Here is a 17050-nt window from a genome sequence, read left to right as displayed (position 1 = left end):
CTGGGGCGACGGCGGAGCCGCCGGGTCGCCAGGGGCGTCGCCAGACCCATCGAGCGTCGCCATCCTCGTCCCTCTCATCTTCTTTTTCATCCGCCGTGCATTTGTGCACTTTCATAGCTTGCATTTGAAAGAAAAAATCAATACAAATGCCTCGATCTACTTTTTTTAATGGGACATCTGTATCCATATGTCACCATTGTACATGCACTAACCATGGCTAAACGGGTATGAAATTGGCGGTGCATGTAGGTCGGCCACCTTCATACAACGATGCAAAAGGCCGATCATCACGCAATGCAACTGCATGAACTTATTGCATGACGGCGACGAACTAAACACTGTTGCATCTATGAGCTATTTGTTCAAAATTGTGAAGCCACTTCTCCACCTCTGCATGCCGTCGACCTCAAAGCAACACAATGGGTATGTGATTGTTAAACATGGGTTCTTATCAAGATTGTTGCAGGTGATTGTAGGCCGGTCACCTTCACACCAAAGATGCAAAAGGCAGATCAGAACGCAAATGCAACTGCATGCATTTATTGCTTGCCGTCGACTAACCAAGCACTATTGTTTGATCACTACACCGCCGATAGCCATTTCTCTGGGATAGTTAAGCCTGCCTAACACGCATCAGCTTCTATGCAGTATTTTATACCCTTCCAATCTCTATAGTTTTTTTTGAAAGATCCCGCATGCTGCTGGCATTTCATTTCAACTTGAGCAGGAAGCAGTGGAAAACACTGAATACATGGGGCGATGATCCTAGGATCGGAAAAGAAAAGAAAAACTAGGAGAAAAAATTGCTACCTAGACTATCCAAGCCCTTGAGAGGTTTTAGCCAATTCCAGGTGGTTCAGCGAACGGGCTCTACAAGCAGCGAGCCCCAGCCTGCCTCCATAATTCCACCCCTCGCCGTATTGCCTCAGTCACATCTCTAATGTTTTGCGAGTCTCCTTGTAGCATATATCCTTCAGGCCTTGTTCGGTAGGCAGAGGACCAACCCCCTAGCAGATTAAATCCACCCAGGGATCGGGTGATCCCTACACCGTCACCCAATCCCTGCACAGATTAAACCCCATATCTCCTAAATCCGTCCCTCAATAGATCACGTTCGGTTAACCCCTCAGCAGGCACAGCACGAGTTCGCTTTGGGCTGCGCCACAAGCGATAGTTCCCTCAGGTCACTCAGGGTTTCTTTCCGCGGGTGGGGAGACGATGATTTTTTCCCGTGCGTTTCGCGAAGACCGGAGGGGTTTTAGTCGGGGAACGGACCCACGCCAGGCTTAACCGAATATGCATTAGCAGATGGGCCGGGGTCACATCCAGGCGGGGGCGATCCCCGTGGATCTGCGGGGGTTGGGCCCCAAACCTCGCGGGGGAGGGAGTAAACGAACAAGGCCTCAGTGGAGATTACCTCCCGTGTAGTTTCCTTTTTCTTATACGAAGCAAAGATTTGTCTCGTCTTCTTAATTAAGAAGAGAATGACAAGGTTTGATGTCTACATGACCATAAAGGTCACAATGCAAAGGGATCACTCTCCCGGTACAATATTTCCCAAATATCGCCAACAATAACCCAAAGCTTCGCCCCTGCCTTAATCGATGAAACCACGTGGGTGGACAAAGAGGCCTTGTTGTGAAATGCTCTCCCGTTCCTTTCATTCCAAATTGCCCAATAGACGAGTATCTTCAATGTATTGTACGCCTTCCTGGTTGCACCTGGCTGCCCGTCGCTTAGCATTCCACCACTCTCTAACTGATGGAAGAGCGGATCAGGTGCTAGTCTTAGATTGCATCCCAAGCCAATCGTTGATCATGTTTAAAATTCTAATAGAGTAGCTGCATTTGAACATAAGGTGCACTACAGATTCCGGTCCTCTTTTACACAACTGGCAGAGACCACAATTTGGCCACCCCCTCTGAGATATTCTACCTACTGTCCAAATTCTGTTTTGGAGCATGAGTCATGAGAAAAATCTAATTTTCTGTGGTGCACAAATTTCCATACCATCCTAGGCATGTACGACTTTATCAATCTGACGAACTTCATATGATAAGCAGAGGCGGCAGAGTAGCACTCATCACCATCACCAGTGAATTTCCATCAAATAACATGGAGTGAATTGCAAAAAACCACCACGTTTCAAGTTCATGTTCGGATTTGCGACCATATTTCTTGTGCGCCCCAAAATTCTACCGATTTTGTTGCTAATTTTCTCAATAAACACTGATGATCTATTTAGGACGAATTAATTCAATTTCCGACATATCGGGCCCACAGGTCAGGTCCACATGACACTAAATGGTCAACGTTGTTGTTTTGACTGCTAAAACAAATCCCACCGCAACCATTGTCCCACCTCCTCTCGGCTCTCGCTCATGGCCGGCGTGGCTCCGCCGCCTCTCTCTCCCGTGACCCCTCCACCTTCCTCCATCTCCTCTCTTCCCAGTGCCCGCGAGATCCGCAGCACTGTGTCCCGTTTCGAGCCGTCTCACACTAGATCAGGTGGATCCCACGACGCAGCTCCTTCCCCTGCCCTGCATCGGCGAGCTCCGCCCCCCACCTCTGGCGTGCGGCGAGCCTGATGCATGGGACGGCTGGCCGGAGTAGTGCGCGGAGGCTCACGAACGAGGACGACCAACCACGACGGCAACTACGCATGAGGAACGCGAGCACGTCCTCGGCATAGAAGAGCCAGAGCGCGTCGTCGACGCCACGCGCCACCGGCATGGCCAGGGCATGCCGCTGGCACCGGAGCCCACGGTCACACCGCACGCCGAAGATGCTCGCCAGCCGCGCCATGGAGTTCCCGTTGGCCACAGCTCGGCAACACCACAACAGCATGCGTCACGTCTCACAGCCTCGCCATGCCGGCTCACGCCACTGTTCCGGCCTTCTCTAGCCAGGGAAGACCGCGCCACCGGGCTACTCGCCTCCTGTTGCTTCCGGCGTTGACCCAGGCGGCTGATCCGCAGACCATCACCTCTGCCCTCCCGTCCATCTCTGCCCATGCACGCGAGGTGTTTGTTGGAATGCCACAAGGAGGACAAGGTTTGAGCAAGATGACGATGCTAGCGGGTGGGCCCTCTGTTCAACTTAACGGTCAACCGACGGTGTTGACCATTTAGCGCCATGTGGACCTAACCAGTGGGCCCGATATGTCAGAAATGAATTACTTCGACCCAAATCGGCCATCAATGTTTATTGAGAAAATTAGCAAGAAAATCGGTAGATTTTTAGGGCGCACAAGAAATGTGGTGGCAAATCCGAACATGAACTTAAAATATGGTGGTTTTTTGCAATTCACTCAATAACATGTTTAGTGCACGGAGTGATCTGCACCTCCTGGATCTTGCACCATAGGTTGAAAACGGTTGCATGTGATTGACTGTGCGACCCTCCTACATATCTATGTGACGGACCCAATCGATATTAGCCAAAGCATTGGCCACACATGATTTAGTGCGCTTGGAAAGGGCGAAGATGCCTGGGCCAATGCAATGTCCTTCGGCTTTTGCCCTTGTAACCATGGTAAGAACCAAAAGCTCGCCGTCATTTTGTCAACCATGATAATCTTCCTTGTGGCGTAGAACAGGTCATGTCATCATCATTGCAAGGGACGTCGAAACCAACCCACGCTCTCTGAGGATCGGCCCATCCGAACCAAAGCCAACTTAGTCTGAGTGCGTGTGAGAATTTTTCGAGGTCGAGAATGCCGAAACCGCCCAGGTTGGTTGGTCTGCAGGCCAATTTCCAGTTGACCTTGCATTGGCCTCCTGAGACTTTGTCGATAATAGCCCACAAAAATGCTCGCTAGATCTTGGTGACACCTTCTTTGGTTTCTGTTGGCATGTTGAGGGCGGTGAGGTAGTAAATGGCCTGAGAGGATCAAACCGACTTGACTAGAGTGGAACGGCCTTCCATGTTAATGGTCCTCCTTGCCAAGATGGTCTTTCCGGCCACCTTGTCTACAAGAAATTGGCAATCAGACTTCTTCAAACGGTGGTTGGATAGGGAGCGGCCGAAATAACGCAATGGGAAACCAATGCAGGTGGCCGGGAAGCTTTGCAGGATGTTGTCAAGGTCAATGTTTTCACAGCGGATGGGAGCAACACTGCTTCTTAGAGGGTTTGCCATAAGCCCCATGACTTCTTCAAAGATGGCCAAAATCGTGGAAAGATTCTCAATGTCCTCTTTGATGACGGAGGATGGCAGCATCGTCAACATAGAGCGAGGTGCGCACGGAGGTGACCTGACCTCGGAACCGATGTAGAAGACCTTGGTCAGTGGCTTTGTCGAGTAACTGCTGTGAGGGGTCTATGGCGATGACAAAAAGCAGATGTGAAAGGGTGTCATCACTTCCAGTGTAGTTACCACAATCATTCATGACAGATACAGGGAGACAGACAGTACCACCGTTACAAGGCATGTTGATGGACAGCACAAAGTATAATGTTCCTATAGTGGAAAAATGCGAAGCTTCTGTTCATGGATTGGCTCGTTGGCTAATGAGTTAGGACTTAGGTGGCCACACCAACATCAAGCAATGATGTGCAAGTACACTACTGGGGCGGGAGATGAGAACTGTGCCACCCACATGACAAGAATTTCATACAGGTCCAATTGCCGATTGGTTCCGGGCGCGATCAGGAGCCACCTCTCGGAGCCAAAATCAGAGCCTGTGTGTATTTCACAAAGACTGCATTAACTAAAAATACAGAAAATGTATTTGGTTGGTGTTAGCAGCCGATCGATAGGAACCAGCCGCCACTATTTTGGTTGTTTGTAAGCAAATCGTTGCAATTAATCGTCCAGATATTTGCGTTGTTTATATCATAAGAAAAACCATTGATAGTGTTTGGAATGACCATGAAATAATTGCAGGAAGAGGAAATAAATGCATACTAGACGCCGGAGTATTCTCTACTGACATCATGGAGGGTGTCCACAACATCTCCTCAATAGTAGCAGCTTGTACTATCAGGCTTCACGAACCGGAGCATGATAAGATTAATCATCTATCTGTGATATACTAAGCTCCTTAGATATAAGTAGTACAGAAACACAACCATCAATCAGTTCGATTAGTACTCCAAAATACCAGCATAAAATAAGACGACTACTACTCCAATATACTCCCTCCATCCAAAACTACTTGTCATCGAAATGAATAAAAAGAGATATATCTCGAACTAAAATACGTCTAGATACACCCTCCTTTTATTCATTTTGATGACAAGTATTTCCAGATAGAGGGAGTACTTGTGTGTGTTTTGGTCGTATATCGCTTAACACATCAGCTGGCACTTAATAATACTCCCTCCGTCCGGAAATACTTGTCGGAGAAATTGATAAAAATGGATGTATCTAGAACTAAATATGTCTAGATACATTCATTTCTCCGACGAGTATTTCTGGAGGGAGGGAGTACGTGAGAACAGCTTGAGCATAATTGAGCACGGAACGACAAATAGCAGGACAGAAAGAAAGGAACTTTACGCCAAGGCAGACAGCTGATCAACATTGTAGACAGTATATGTTTGTATATTTCCTTCTTCAGTTGCAGTATGTATCTCGTGGACAACCATAGTTTCTTTTTTATTGACCCAATATATGTATATGTACAGCGGCAATGGTACAGAATATTTACATTGCGGTGTGGCGCACATGAGCAGCCGCGCTTTCGCGTGAACTATGCACCTCTCAGATGCAGCTTCCACATGATCACTTCCATGAGAACTATGCAACTCTGAGTTCATGTGATTATGTGGACCACTCATTGCTCCTTTTGTGCCTCTGGGAGCAACTGCAGCGCTTGCGTCCTGCATGCATGGTTTCAGACACGTTTAGACAGCCCGGGTACCAATGAAACTAACAATTGTGCTGCTTGAAAATAAATTTTGAGCTGGGATTGCGAATACATGATACGCAGTATAGTCTACCCAAGTGTACTTCAGACTTGAAAGAGTAGGACTGTAATTGAAAAAATAAGTAGAGCAAATTGAAGGCCTAGCATCAAGCATCCGTTCCCAATGTAGATGACACTTTAGATAGTGCCGAGTCAAACTTCTCTACTTTCACAATTAATTAGTAAAGATATACTCCCTCCATTCCATAATGTAGTGTGTATAGATTTTTCCAAAAGTCAAACATTACAAACTTTGACCATGTTTGTAGACAAAAGTATGTACATTTAACATACAAATGCATATCACTGGATACATCAACAGTTATATTTTCATATTGTATATGTTTAGAATTGTATATATAAATTGTATTCTCTGTAAACTCAGTCAAAGTTTGCTTTTCTAGAAAAACTATACGCATTACATTATGGAACAGAGGGAATATTTTGATTGGTGAGAACAATGGTAATATTAGCTTTTTATGTGAGAATAGTTTCGCAATCAAACTTTCTCTGTAATCTATTTTGGAACGGAGAGAGAATTCATTATCACCAGAAAGGCGGCACACTTTGTTACACTTTTGCAATCTATTAAAGCCTCAAGTAGCACCAACAGCTATTTGCGTCTATCAAGGATGTGAAGAGTGCTTACGTTAGTCGCTTCGCGACAAAGAACAAGGGTATTCTATTCAGTTTCCCTCCATGCAAAGATTTCAGTTCATCAATGGTTTGCTCTTCTTGTGTACCAGCAGCTGTCATGACAAACTGCAAAAAGTAATATTGTAAAGTTGGACTAAGGATTTGCTGCATGGGTTTTACATCATGAAATACAAAACAAGCAGTCGCACACACTTATAACACTATGAAAGGAATGGAATCGCTAGGTCATCCATAGAGCCTCATAATATGAACACATGAGAAAATGTAGCATTGAAAGAAGAAGAAATTATATATCTAAGTAATCATGCTCCAGGCCAGGGGATGAGCACAAATTGGCAACAAAGAAAACTTGGGTATTGGGTACAAGTACTACAAATGATTGATGTGAGCTCCTTTTTCTTTCAGTTATAAAAAAAATCATGCCAAGTGAAAATGGCTACTATGACATTGATTTTGGTGTCTAGACTTTATTGTGTTCACTGTGCAAAGGAAGAAAAATGCATAGTGAGAACAGTCTTTTTGCTAGAAACGAGAAAGACGTTATCGCAAAGTCTTAGAAGCCATCAAATGACCAGAGCAACACCCGCTTTTAGAAAGTGCTTGTCCATACCAGTGGGTATAGTATTGCCATCACACCATAACTTGTAAGAGGAGAGAAGAAGAAAATCGGAAGTACACATGGACTACCTGAGGAAGCAATATGGCACCAGAGATCATATCAGAATTGTGGAAATATCAGCTAGCAGCATATGAGCTCTTAAAGAGTAAGCATAATGAACAGCATGGCAATAGTAAGGTAGTTTTGTAAGAAATAAAACATAAGCTAAAATTAAAAAACAACGCTCGGTTACAATAAGTGTTCATTGAACATCTCATGTGGAATAGGATGCAAGTTCTTTAAACTGCACAAGGAATATGTGCCTTGGGAATAGCAGGGAACCTATCAGAGATGTGCATGTCCATGCAAGTTTGGAGACGATTCCTTGACCACCAAAAAAATGTATATCAAACCGGAAGTACTGAAGCATGAGGTTCTTAGCAAGAAGTCAAGAACCCATGCATACAGCTGCAAAACGGCTTTGACAGCAGAACTACCGGGAAAGCAAAAGGTTCCCTTTACACAGCTACATTTGCTAACTGTAGTAAGAAGATGAAACACATATTTTGCACCATATGATGACAACAATGCACATACCAAATCCGGCAAAGAAAGCCCAATTTGACTCAAAGAAATCAAGCCGGTGATTCAGGCTCACTGCAAAGAAGTTCCACTTGTACCTGATAAAAGGAGTTGGCAAACTTTATAAGGTAATAAAGTAACCTTGCTGTATAGCACTTGAGGAAAAGGTTGAATGGGTGATAAAAGGCATTCAGATGTACATACTCGAAGCAGTAGTAGGCATACATCAAAGACAGTAACATGAAGTTCATTGCCTTACCAAGGTAAGGTATGTAACCAATCACTGTAACCTGCATGGCATCTAGAACATAAGTAAAATGCAGGTACTACGAAAAATAGCACCATATAAGCTCAAATAAGCAGGAGATACAAAATGTATATAACATGGTTAATGAAACTATGTGTCCAGTGAGAAATGAAGATTAAGCAAACATGAGCATAGAACAAATACCTCAGCAAAGAAAATAGTCAAAAGAAGTATCGAATAGACCTGCTCTCCAACACCAATCGCAACCCTAACAACAAAGTGTCAGCAAATGAAGCATGCAAAATCCAACCACGTATCAACAAGTTTAAATGTGAACACACCCATCAAATCCTTCAGGCCTATCTGCTGATACAGATGTGCTGTGAGGGTCAGAGTCAGGTGCTTGACTTGCATCCAGCTTCTTACTTTTCACAACAGCCAAAGCATGCTTAGCAATGTCACCATACCTAGCGTAAGATGGTCAAGATCACAAAAAGGTAATCGATGTTCCCTTGTTTAGCATCTGAAACATGTTTATCTTGAGGATAGTAAAACAAGGTTTAGTACCTGTAACAACAAAAGTGGCATAAAAATCAAGAACTGGATTTTCCACAGAAAAAAGAATACAAACCTCCGACAAAATACAAGTTAACTTATTTTTTCAGTTTACTTTTTGTTTTGTGGAAACCATATGAGCGCAACATATACAATACACAGAAGATTAAAAAGCATAAGTTGAACAGCTTTTAGCTACATCTCCCAGATTCAGTAACAAACATATGCACAAGTAAGCATTGTTCTTAAATGAAAATAGTCATAAAACCATCAATCAGATGACGAAATAATTTTCCGGAACTCGTGGCATGGTGCATTGAAATGAAACAAATTTTGACGTGAGTGTAGCAAGGCTCTAAAGTGGCTTGCTGGCATATTGAAGTTTGAAGACATAGTTGCTGCAGCATATATCATTACCATATCAGTAATAGAAATTTGGAAATCCAGAAATTTCTGAAACTAAATTTGAATGTGTCAACCAAAACCATTTCATTGAGGTTTGATACATCTATACAATCATAAACTCAATACTTATAACACATTTATTTTACAATTTACTTATAACTAAATTGAAAAGCATATTAACCGCTGCTGCTACATGATTCCCTTATGAACTGGAACAAGGGTCTACTCTTCAAAGGAAAAGAAATCAACAGTTTGACAAATAAGGGAAGTAAGCCACCAAGTAGTGAGAGGGACTCAGCATACCAAAGTGTACTTATTATAAAGCTGAAGATGTAGAGGGGATAAAACCAAAATACCTGAAAGAGTACATCAATTATAAGAAGCAACACAAATAATAGTGATGCATGATATTTGGGGGGAAAAGAGAATTTTAATGACAGAACATACTAAGGTACCACAAACAGTAGAGCACCAAAGGACATGATAATAGAATCGGACAAACAGCTCGTGTTGGTGTTTCTCATCTAGGATTTTATAACACCAAGTATGTCACTGAGAAAATGTAAAAGAGGCTTGAAGACAAGTAGCATTTTGCATTTGAAACAGTACTGCCACATCACGAACTTGTTACCAGATCCTCAAGTTTATTAAATTTGCGTGCATCATTGAAAGATAACTACCAGCTGAAAATAACTCCAATGCCAGTTCCTACTTCTCCAGCATACATTGGAGACGAAAATAGTGAATTGTCGTTAATGATCATTGATCAATACTTATGTGACAATATATTCAAAGCCAAAAGCCAATAACTTGTAATTGAAGGAGAGAACTCAAAATTGGTGAGCAAAGATCGACATGCCGTTATATGTTTGTCTAAAGCAAAACACCCTTGGAAGATGCTAATGGCGATAAAGAGCACTTACATAGAAAATCTCGACAAGCCCCGAACGTAAGAACGAATACAAGGCAACAGCTGTTGTGTGTTCACATAGATGTTGTCCCCATGATTGATCGCATTGCTCGGGCAGTATCCATAGAAGAGTTGGAATGACCACTGATTTCAAGGTTAGCAAGCTATAAAGAACAAGAACTATTTTAAATAGGTATTCATGGAATGGGACACGGAAGAGAAAACCAGGATCATTCATAACAAAATCAGGAGACTGGTGCTGATCAGAACTGTAGAATATAATTCCCTTAATACAGAAACGAAGTAAAAAGGGAATCCATTGAACCTCCCTGCAGCCAGATTCCACTATATTTTGCAATAATGACGGAACAAACATCAAATGACAAAGTAAACTGGAGTAACTGAAGTGACAAACAGGAATAGGGAAATAAGAAAACGGAATTCTTATTTTGCCCTGCATAGATCCAAACAGAATCAAGCTACGTCTCGTTCGGCGGCAGATCTGGCTGTTGAAGTGTATATGTGGATTGCCTAGTCCTTTCCATTAGTTCGGAATTTTGGTTGTATTGGCTAGTGCATGAAGCTTAACATGGTATTAGAGCTCAGGTTATTTTTTTAGCACGTGCAACTCACGCAGATCTGATTTTGCGCCGCCACCCCGCGTCACACGTGAGAGGGGTGTGTGTTTTTTTTTTTGAGCATCAGTACTCGTGAGAGGGGTGTTGAAGTGTATATGTGGATTATCTAGCCCTTTCCATCAGTTCGGACTTTTGGTTGCGTTCACTAATGCATGAAGCTTAACACTGGCAACGGGCGCCGGCTGGTCCTATGTGTAATGCCCCGGCCACAACCACCGGTTCCCAACCGTTACACCTAGCGGTATCGATCTAGACTGGCGGCACAAACCAACACTAGTCTTTCCTGCGCATTTTGTCCTCACTCATGCGCACCCGGGGTTAACTTCCGGGTCGGTCACCCATCCTTAAATTGCTCCAAGCCAAGCACGCTTAACTTTGAGGTTCCTTGCAGATGGGCTCCTGGAAAATAAGGAATTCCTTGTTGATATGAGTAGTCTATCGTTCCTATTAAGCCAAGATGTCACACTGCGGCTTGCTGGTGCGGAACGGGGCTGGCAGGATTGGCTACGCAAGGCAGGTGCTGGCTTTGGTACTCGTCGACCGGACGGGTCAGGGATCCAGGCGCAGCTCTGCTCAGATCTGGCGTCGATGGTGAGTTCAGACGGCTCGTGGGGTATTGGCGACGTGAGCGTCGCCTCTTGCAGGCAGGTCCTTCTGCTTGGGGAGTGCCCTCGGTCGTGCCAGGTGGGTGCCCAAGGTTTGGCTTCGCCTTCTTCCTCGCTGCTCGAGGAGTGGCGGATGCGGTTGTTCAGGGCACAGTGGTGGCTGCTACTGAGCAGCATGGTGGCGGCTCGCTACTGGGAGCTTGGCGGTGCATGGCAGGGGGGGAGGTGGCGGTGGTTCTGGCCTCGGTTTCGGCTGGCGCTGATCTGGTTTCTGCGATGGCTGCTCGCATCCTGCGGCGGGGGCCTGATGGATCCTGGCTGCACGTGAAGGTACGGTTGCTGTCATGCCGGTGGGAATCTGCACAAGCTTCGGGTGTGAACCCAGCATCGGAACTGCCGATGCTGGCGGCAACGGCATCTGTGGACATCGTTTTCCTCGCCGAGGTGCCGTTGTGAAGCTCGTTGGAATCTTATTTTTTTGTTTCGTGGTATCCGGGTGAAAGCCTATGATCGGCCTTGCCTGATTGGATGACGGTGGTGTGTCCTCACATCACTTCTTCTTTGGAGGCGTCATCTTGGAGACCCAAATGACGGCTATCATTACTGCATGGGGCTGGAGGGAGTGTGTTCGGTGGTGGTGGTGCGACCAGCTGGGGGTCAACGGTGGTGACATCTTTTCGGGGCTGGCAATGACACCATTTGGTGTTGTCGAGTGGCCAAATGCTTCCCCGTGTCTCTTCTTTGGCGGTGTTCCTTTGGGGTCTCCCGGCGGTGCCTTTGGTGCCGTAATGCTGCCATTTGCTACCCCTCGTGATGTTCTTCTACTCAGCAACCCAGCGATCTCCTCTTTTTGCCAAGTGAACTACCTATAATTGTTTGTCCGGCCACTGCTTGGATCCTTAGCTTTTGTCAACTTGAAGCTGTGTGTGACCTCCATTTACACTCCATCATGGTCTATGTCCAGCCTTGGTAGAGATATTTTCTTCTGAGGCACTCTCTGTGAGCATTCACTTCGCTACTCCATTTGTTCTCTCTGTGAATGATCACTGAGCCAAAGTTTTCCCCTCTGTCAACCTTGCCACGGGCAAGACCACCCTAATGTTGGGTGTTGGATGGCTCAAGGCTGGTTTTGGTGCAGTTCCTCGATGATGGAGCCCTGCGTTATCCTGTGTCCGTGGTTTCGGCGTTGCTGTTGTTGGTGTACTCGGAGACTGATGAATTTGCCTCCGTGCTGTCCCTGCCGCATTTTCTTGCCTTGTCAGTCTCTCTTCTGCTTGTGTTTCCATGTATATGCTTATGACATAACCGGTGCTGCATCCCTCAACCAACTATGATTTCTTGGTTGACCCTTGCGTTGTGTTATAACTTTGTCCGTGGGTTCTTTGTGTTTTCCTTGTTATGTACTCCCTCCGTTCCTAAATATTTGTCTTTCTAGAGATTTGAACAAGTGACTACATACGGAGCAAAATGAGTGAAACTACACTCTAAAACATGTCTATATACATCCTTATGTGGTAGCCATTTGGAATCTCAAAGACAAATATTTACGAACGGAGGGAGTACTGCTTATTGTTTTCTGCTCGGTTTTTCCTTATAAACAGGGCCAATTTTGTCGAGGTTTTCGATCTAGTTTCTCCCCCCGCCGCGGAATTCCTCAATGAACGCATCGTACGATTTTGCTAGCGTTGAAGTTTTACTGGAGCACTTGGGCGTCCACCCGACAAGAGTAATTGCAAAAGGAGACAAATTTAGGCGAGACTGAACCTCAATTAGGAGCAACTGTACCTCCCCAGGAAGATGAACCCGTTGAGCAGGAAGCACTGAGCGATTCTGATCGACAGAGCCCTCGAGCTGCATCCAGAAAGTCGCACGGGTAAGATTACTAAAGAAGTGATGCATCGATGCTTCGTAAGGGATTAGGGGAAGCTAAAATCGCCCCCGATTTGACGAAATAACACCCAGGAACCGAGAGTAATGGGTGGGAACAGGGGGAGGGGCAAGGGGAGGGGGCGGGCGTAGAGGAGAACCTGACGCAGAAGGAGACGACGCGGTGGAGACGCGCGGCCTGGAGGAAGCCGGCGAGCCAGAGCACGGCAGCCGGCTTCGCTTGCGAGGCAAGCGACTCCATCAGAGAACGGGCCTAACGGGAGAGCCTCCTTTGGAGAAGATGTTCATTAGGGGAGAAGAAGCTGTATGCGGACGGAATATTGCATCGCGTTAAGGTTTTTTTTTTCTTTTTTCTTTTGAGAGTTTTTTTTTAAACCATTTCTTCTTGGACGCTGATACCCATCACACGTGTGGCATATTAGACATCTATCCACACACCGTGTATGACGTGAGCAAGAGACAACCCACACGGGTTGTGTGCGGGCGAACATTAGAATTGTTCATATGTGTGGGCGCAGCTACTTCGTGTCACACGCCCAACAAGTACTACTCATCTTCACCCGCGCGTGTGGCACGAAGCAAAAATGCCCACACGTACTGACGAAGCTACGTTAGGTACCCGCGGGATGACGATTTAGTTGCCGTCCGAGATGGCAGATATAGTTATTCAGGATGGCAAGTGTAGTTGTAAAAGCATGGCAACTCTATCTGTTTTAGTTAACTATAGTTGTCGTGTCTAATTTATGGTAGTTGTCACGTGTAATCAAACCGTAGTTGTTGTGTGTGATTAACTACTTGTCACGTATGGTCAAACAATAGTTACCATGTGTGTTTACCTAGTTACCACGTGTGGTCCAACCATAATTGCCATGTATGGTTAATCACAATTGCCATGTGTGTTTATCTGGTGCCACTGCAATTACCGTCTAGCAATGAATCATAGTTGCCATGTGTGTTTACCTAGTTGTCACGTACGCGTAACTGCAGTTGCCATCCAACAACGTAGGAGTGTTGTGTGAGTGCAAAACAGTTTACCCACACGCACATGGACTAGGATGTGGTTGGTGGGCAGAAACTAATTCGCCCACACAGCGCAGCTGGCAAACAACATGATGCGGGACATGTGGGCGAACTCTCCAACACCCACACACCAACCCCGTCCTACGTGGCATACAAATCTTCCGCAATGTGTCAAGATTCGTGCAAACTGCACTGAATGATGATCCACACGTGTGGGCAAGTTACAAAACTGCCACACGTGTGAATGTTAGTATTTTCGTTTTTTTAAGAGTTTGCGACACTTGAGGTGGCTTTTCGTGACCTCAACAAACTTTTCCCCGATACTCGATCTGACCTACATGCCCCGCTTGTCAGTATGATGTCTACTCAATTTGACCTACATGCCCTGCTTGTCAGTATGATGTCTTTCTCTCTCTGGTGATGACAACGAGCGACGATGGACCACGACAGCGTGCTGATGTGGTGCTTATTGAAAGAAGTATTGGAAAAGGCCGAAAGACCAAATTTCTCAATATATTGGAAAAGTAGTATTATGCGTGTCAACTAAGCACTTTAGTTGAGGTGGCACATAATTAAATGGAGGGAAAAATATTAAGTATCATGTATTATATCATATCATATTAAATGTCATACTATTTGCCGTTCACAACACATGGTAAGTATTTCGGCCATGTTTTGCTAACCTGTTTGTCGCATCCACCTGATGCAATTTCTTCTGCATACAACACCAAACAAGAAAAATCAGCTAAAATTAACACGCTTCACTCTGTTCTAGAGATCATGTGTGAGTTGATCGTATTTTCTACGGGATGACAAGCGAAGCATCATCACAAGCCACAAGCATATCTACACCTTATGGCTCTTCGTGTGCCATGCCATATCGATAAGCTAATGTGTGTGTATGATGTTCTTCCTAGATCAACATCGTGGGGATCTGTACTTATAGTCCAATAGTATTAACATGCATGATTATCTTTTGTGGGAAATAATAATAATTTTGGGCATCATATCGGCTAGTTTTAATTTGATGCCAATAGATGTTTAGGCCTAATTTATTTCTTTCCTTAATTGGTATACGAAATCTTAAAATTTGCATCAGGATAAGAATAGAGTTCAAAGAGTACTAAAATTACATAGCATCAATCAAGCAAGTATCTACCATAGGCTATATATTCATGTATATATATTTTTTCTCGTTTTCTTTCTCAATTTTAATGCTATTGTTTATCTCAATGGTAATATATGGTCTTTCAGATTTGGTTTTCGAACTCTTTTACTGTGATTGGGACGGTACTCGTGGTACCCTCCGGTACAATCGAGTATAATCTCTACTCCTAATGGAGCAGTTGGTAGTCTCGCTTCCAGGTTTTTTTTCGTCCCACCACTTTCGTCCGGGTTTTTTTCGTAGGTTAACCATTGTAGATTTTTTTGGATGCTGGTTTCTTATTCACCGATTTATTTACCCCTCAGCTCTTTCCTTGCAAATCAGCACTTTCCAAACGTGCACACAATCACGGATCTAAATTTACTAACTTATCCAAATCAACCGATACCTTCCATTATTACAAATTTCTTTAGGAAACAAATAATAGATTTTAAGGAAACAAATAAAAGATTTTAAAGACGCATCATACTTTGCTAACAATCACTAAAATCAAATCTAAATTAATTAACCTTACCTTAAATCACTCAATCACTTTAATTAGAAAACATTTTCTTTCCTAACTGCACCCCCCTTAGTGTGCACATAACAATCCAAAGTAATTAGAGTCACATGATTACATGATTGAATCCATTTATTTAGAGCGACATGATTGCGTTCCGGGATGGAGGCCATGATTTCGTCGAGGTCGTTGCTGCCTCCTACACTCAGGGTGTGTCGCGAGATCGAGGCGAGCATGAGGAGCTGTGGCCACCGCCATGGTCACCCCATCGCAGGGGATGGAGCACGCCATCGGCCTACAGCTTGTGGAGATCACTGTTGCTCTTCAGGTCGCGTGGTGACCGGATCTTGCCGACGTGTCCCTCCCCGACGACCTCCTCTTCGCCCGGTTGGCCGGCATGGATCTCGCCACTACTGCCCTCAACTTCTCTGCCTCGAGCTCGACGGTCAGCCACCATGGATCCCCCAGCTGGAGGGTCACGTGAACCAGCCGTCCTCCCATGCTGCAGCGGCGAGAAGGTGACATGGCTCTCCGTACACGAAGAGTGGAGTTCGGTCAAGTACTTATATACTTGGCCTCTACTGCTGATCCATGTACATGGAGAAGAACAGACAACCGCTCATTCATGCTTCGTTCCACTCCTTCGCGCTACATTACTGGAGGTGACATTTTCCTATCTCTCTATGTTGTAACAAGCCTGTTGCCTGCATAGTTAATGGATTTTTTATTTAAATTTATCGCTGCTTAGTGCTTTGTTGCAATTGTTCACCCAGGATTCTTATATATAATCTGAGCGTATGTAGGCATACTTAGCTTTGCTATTCCATTTTTTCTGGCGCATAGAAATAAGAGTATTGTCCAGGTTAGGTATTCAATTGAGTATGGTATTTGGATTGCTATCAGAATGTCTTTTCTATGCATGTGATTTCTCACATCTGGTTATAATATTTGTGAAGACGTGCATTGCACGTGCACTTGGAAGCGGGCCCGTGGCCCGCGCTGGACAGCGCCGACACCGACCCGAGCCACCTTGTCCGCGTATTCTTGGAGTTGTGGCTGGTCGAATTACATGAAATTAACTTCCTCAGTTCTGGTGACAAATATAATACACATAATCCATATTGTTATGCACTAGCGTGTATGTGTGAAATAGATGGATTATGGTCCCGTACCCAATAAGATGGATATGTGTGTGTGTTAGAGAGAGAGAGGGAGAGGGGGATAGAGAGTGAGGAAGAGGGAGGGAGAGTGTGTGTCTGTGTGTGTGTGAGGATTTGATGGTAAAAAAGGTCGCCAATGTCGTAATATTGAACTCTTAAAGTTAATGTGGCCCCGTTGCAACGCACGGGCGTTCTTCTAGTTTTTTTAGAC

At 44.8% G+C, this 17050-nt stretch overlaps 2 protein-coding genes across 2 annotated transcripts; one reads left to right on the top strand and one right to left on the bottom strand.

The window, feature by feature from the left end:
- Nucleotides 1-213: 213 nt before the first annotated feature.
- LOC119360942 lies at nucleotides 214-3334 on the top strand. Its single transcript, XM_037626372.1, has 4 exons — nucleotides 214-225; nucleotides 377-466; nucleotides 2504-2603; nucleotides 2636-3334. Exons 1-4 carry the CDS (start codon nucleotides 214-216, stop codon nucleotides 2956-2958), a joined length of 525 nt encoding a protein of 174 aa, XP_037482269.1. The 3' UTR covers nucleotides 2959-3334.
- Nucleotides 3335-5575: 2241 nt separating this feature from the next.
- LOC119364311 (protein EI24 homolog) lies at nucleotides 5576-13299 on the bottom strand. Its single transcript, XM_037629765.1, has 11 exons — nucleotides 13136-13299; nucleotides 12894-12959; nucleotides 9879-10029; nucleotides 9259-9311; nucleotides 8337-8462; nucleotides 8200-8263; nucleotides 7953-8038; nucleotides 7764-7846; nucleotides 7179-7255; nucleotides 6561-6673; nucleotides 5576-5825 (listed from the first exon to the last, which is right to left on the bottom strand). Exons 1-11 carry the CDS (start codon nucleotides 13234-13236, stop codon nucleotides 5780-5782), a joined length of 966 nt encoding a protein of 321 aa, XP_037485662.1. The 5' UTR covers nucleotides 13237-13299; the 3' UTR covers nucleotides 5576-5779.
- Nucleotides 13300-17050: the final 3751 nt, after the last annotated feature.

This window comes from Triticum dicoccoides, chromosome 2B (genome assembly GCF_002162155.2).
Source record: "Triticum dicoccoides isolate Atlit2015 ecotype Zavitan chromosome 2B, WEW_v2.0, whole genome shotgun sequence".
In the NCBI taxonomy this organism is placed as follows: domain Eukaryota; kingdom Viridiplantae; phylum Streptophyta; class Magnoliopsida; order Poales; family Poaceae; genus Triticum; species Triticum dicoccoides.
Note: the sequence above shows the minus strand (reverse complement) of the source record. Positions and strands in the feature narration are given on the sequence as shown.

Coding starts and splice junctions, on each gene's coding strand:
- LOC119360942 (XM_037626372.1), top strand. Junction 467..2,503: donor TCTTATCAAGATTGTTGCAG/GTGATTGTAGGC, acceptor GTCTCACACTAG/ATCAGGTGGATCCCACGACG. Junction 2,604..2,635: donor CCTGATGCATGGGACGGCTG/GCCGGAGTAGTG, acceptor CTCACGAACGAG/GACGACCAACCACGACGGCA.
- LOC119364311 (XM_037629765.1), bottom strand. CDS start 13,236: ATGGAGTCGCTTGCCTCGCAAGCGAAGCCGGCTGCCGTGCTCTGGCTC. Junction 7,847..7,952: donor TATGCCTACTACTGCTTCGA/GTATGTACATCT, acceptor TCCTTTTATCAG/GTACAAGTGGAACTTCTTTG. Junction 6,674..7,178: donor TGGCAATACTATACCCACTG/GTATGGACAAGC, acceptor TACTTTTTGCAG/TTTGTCATGACAGCTGCTGG.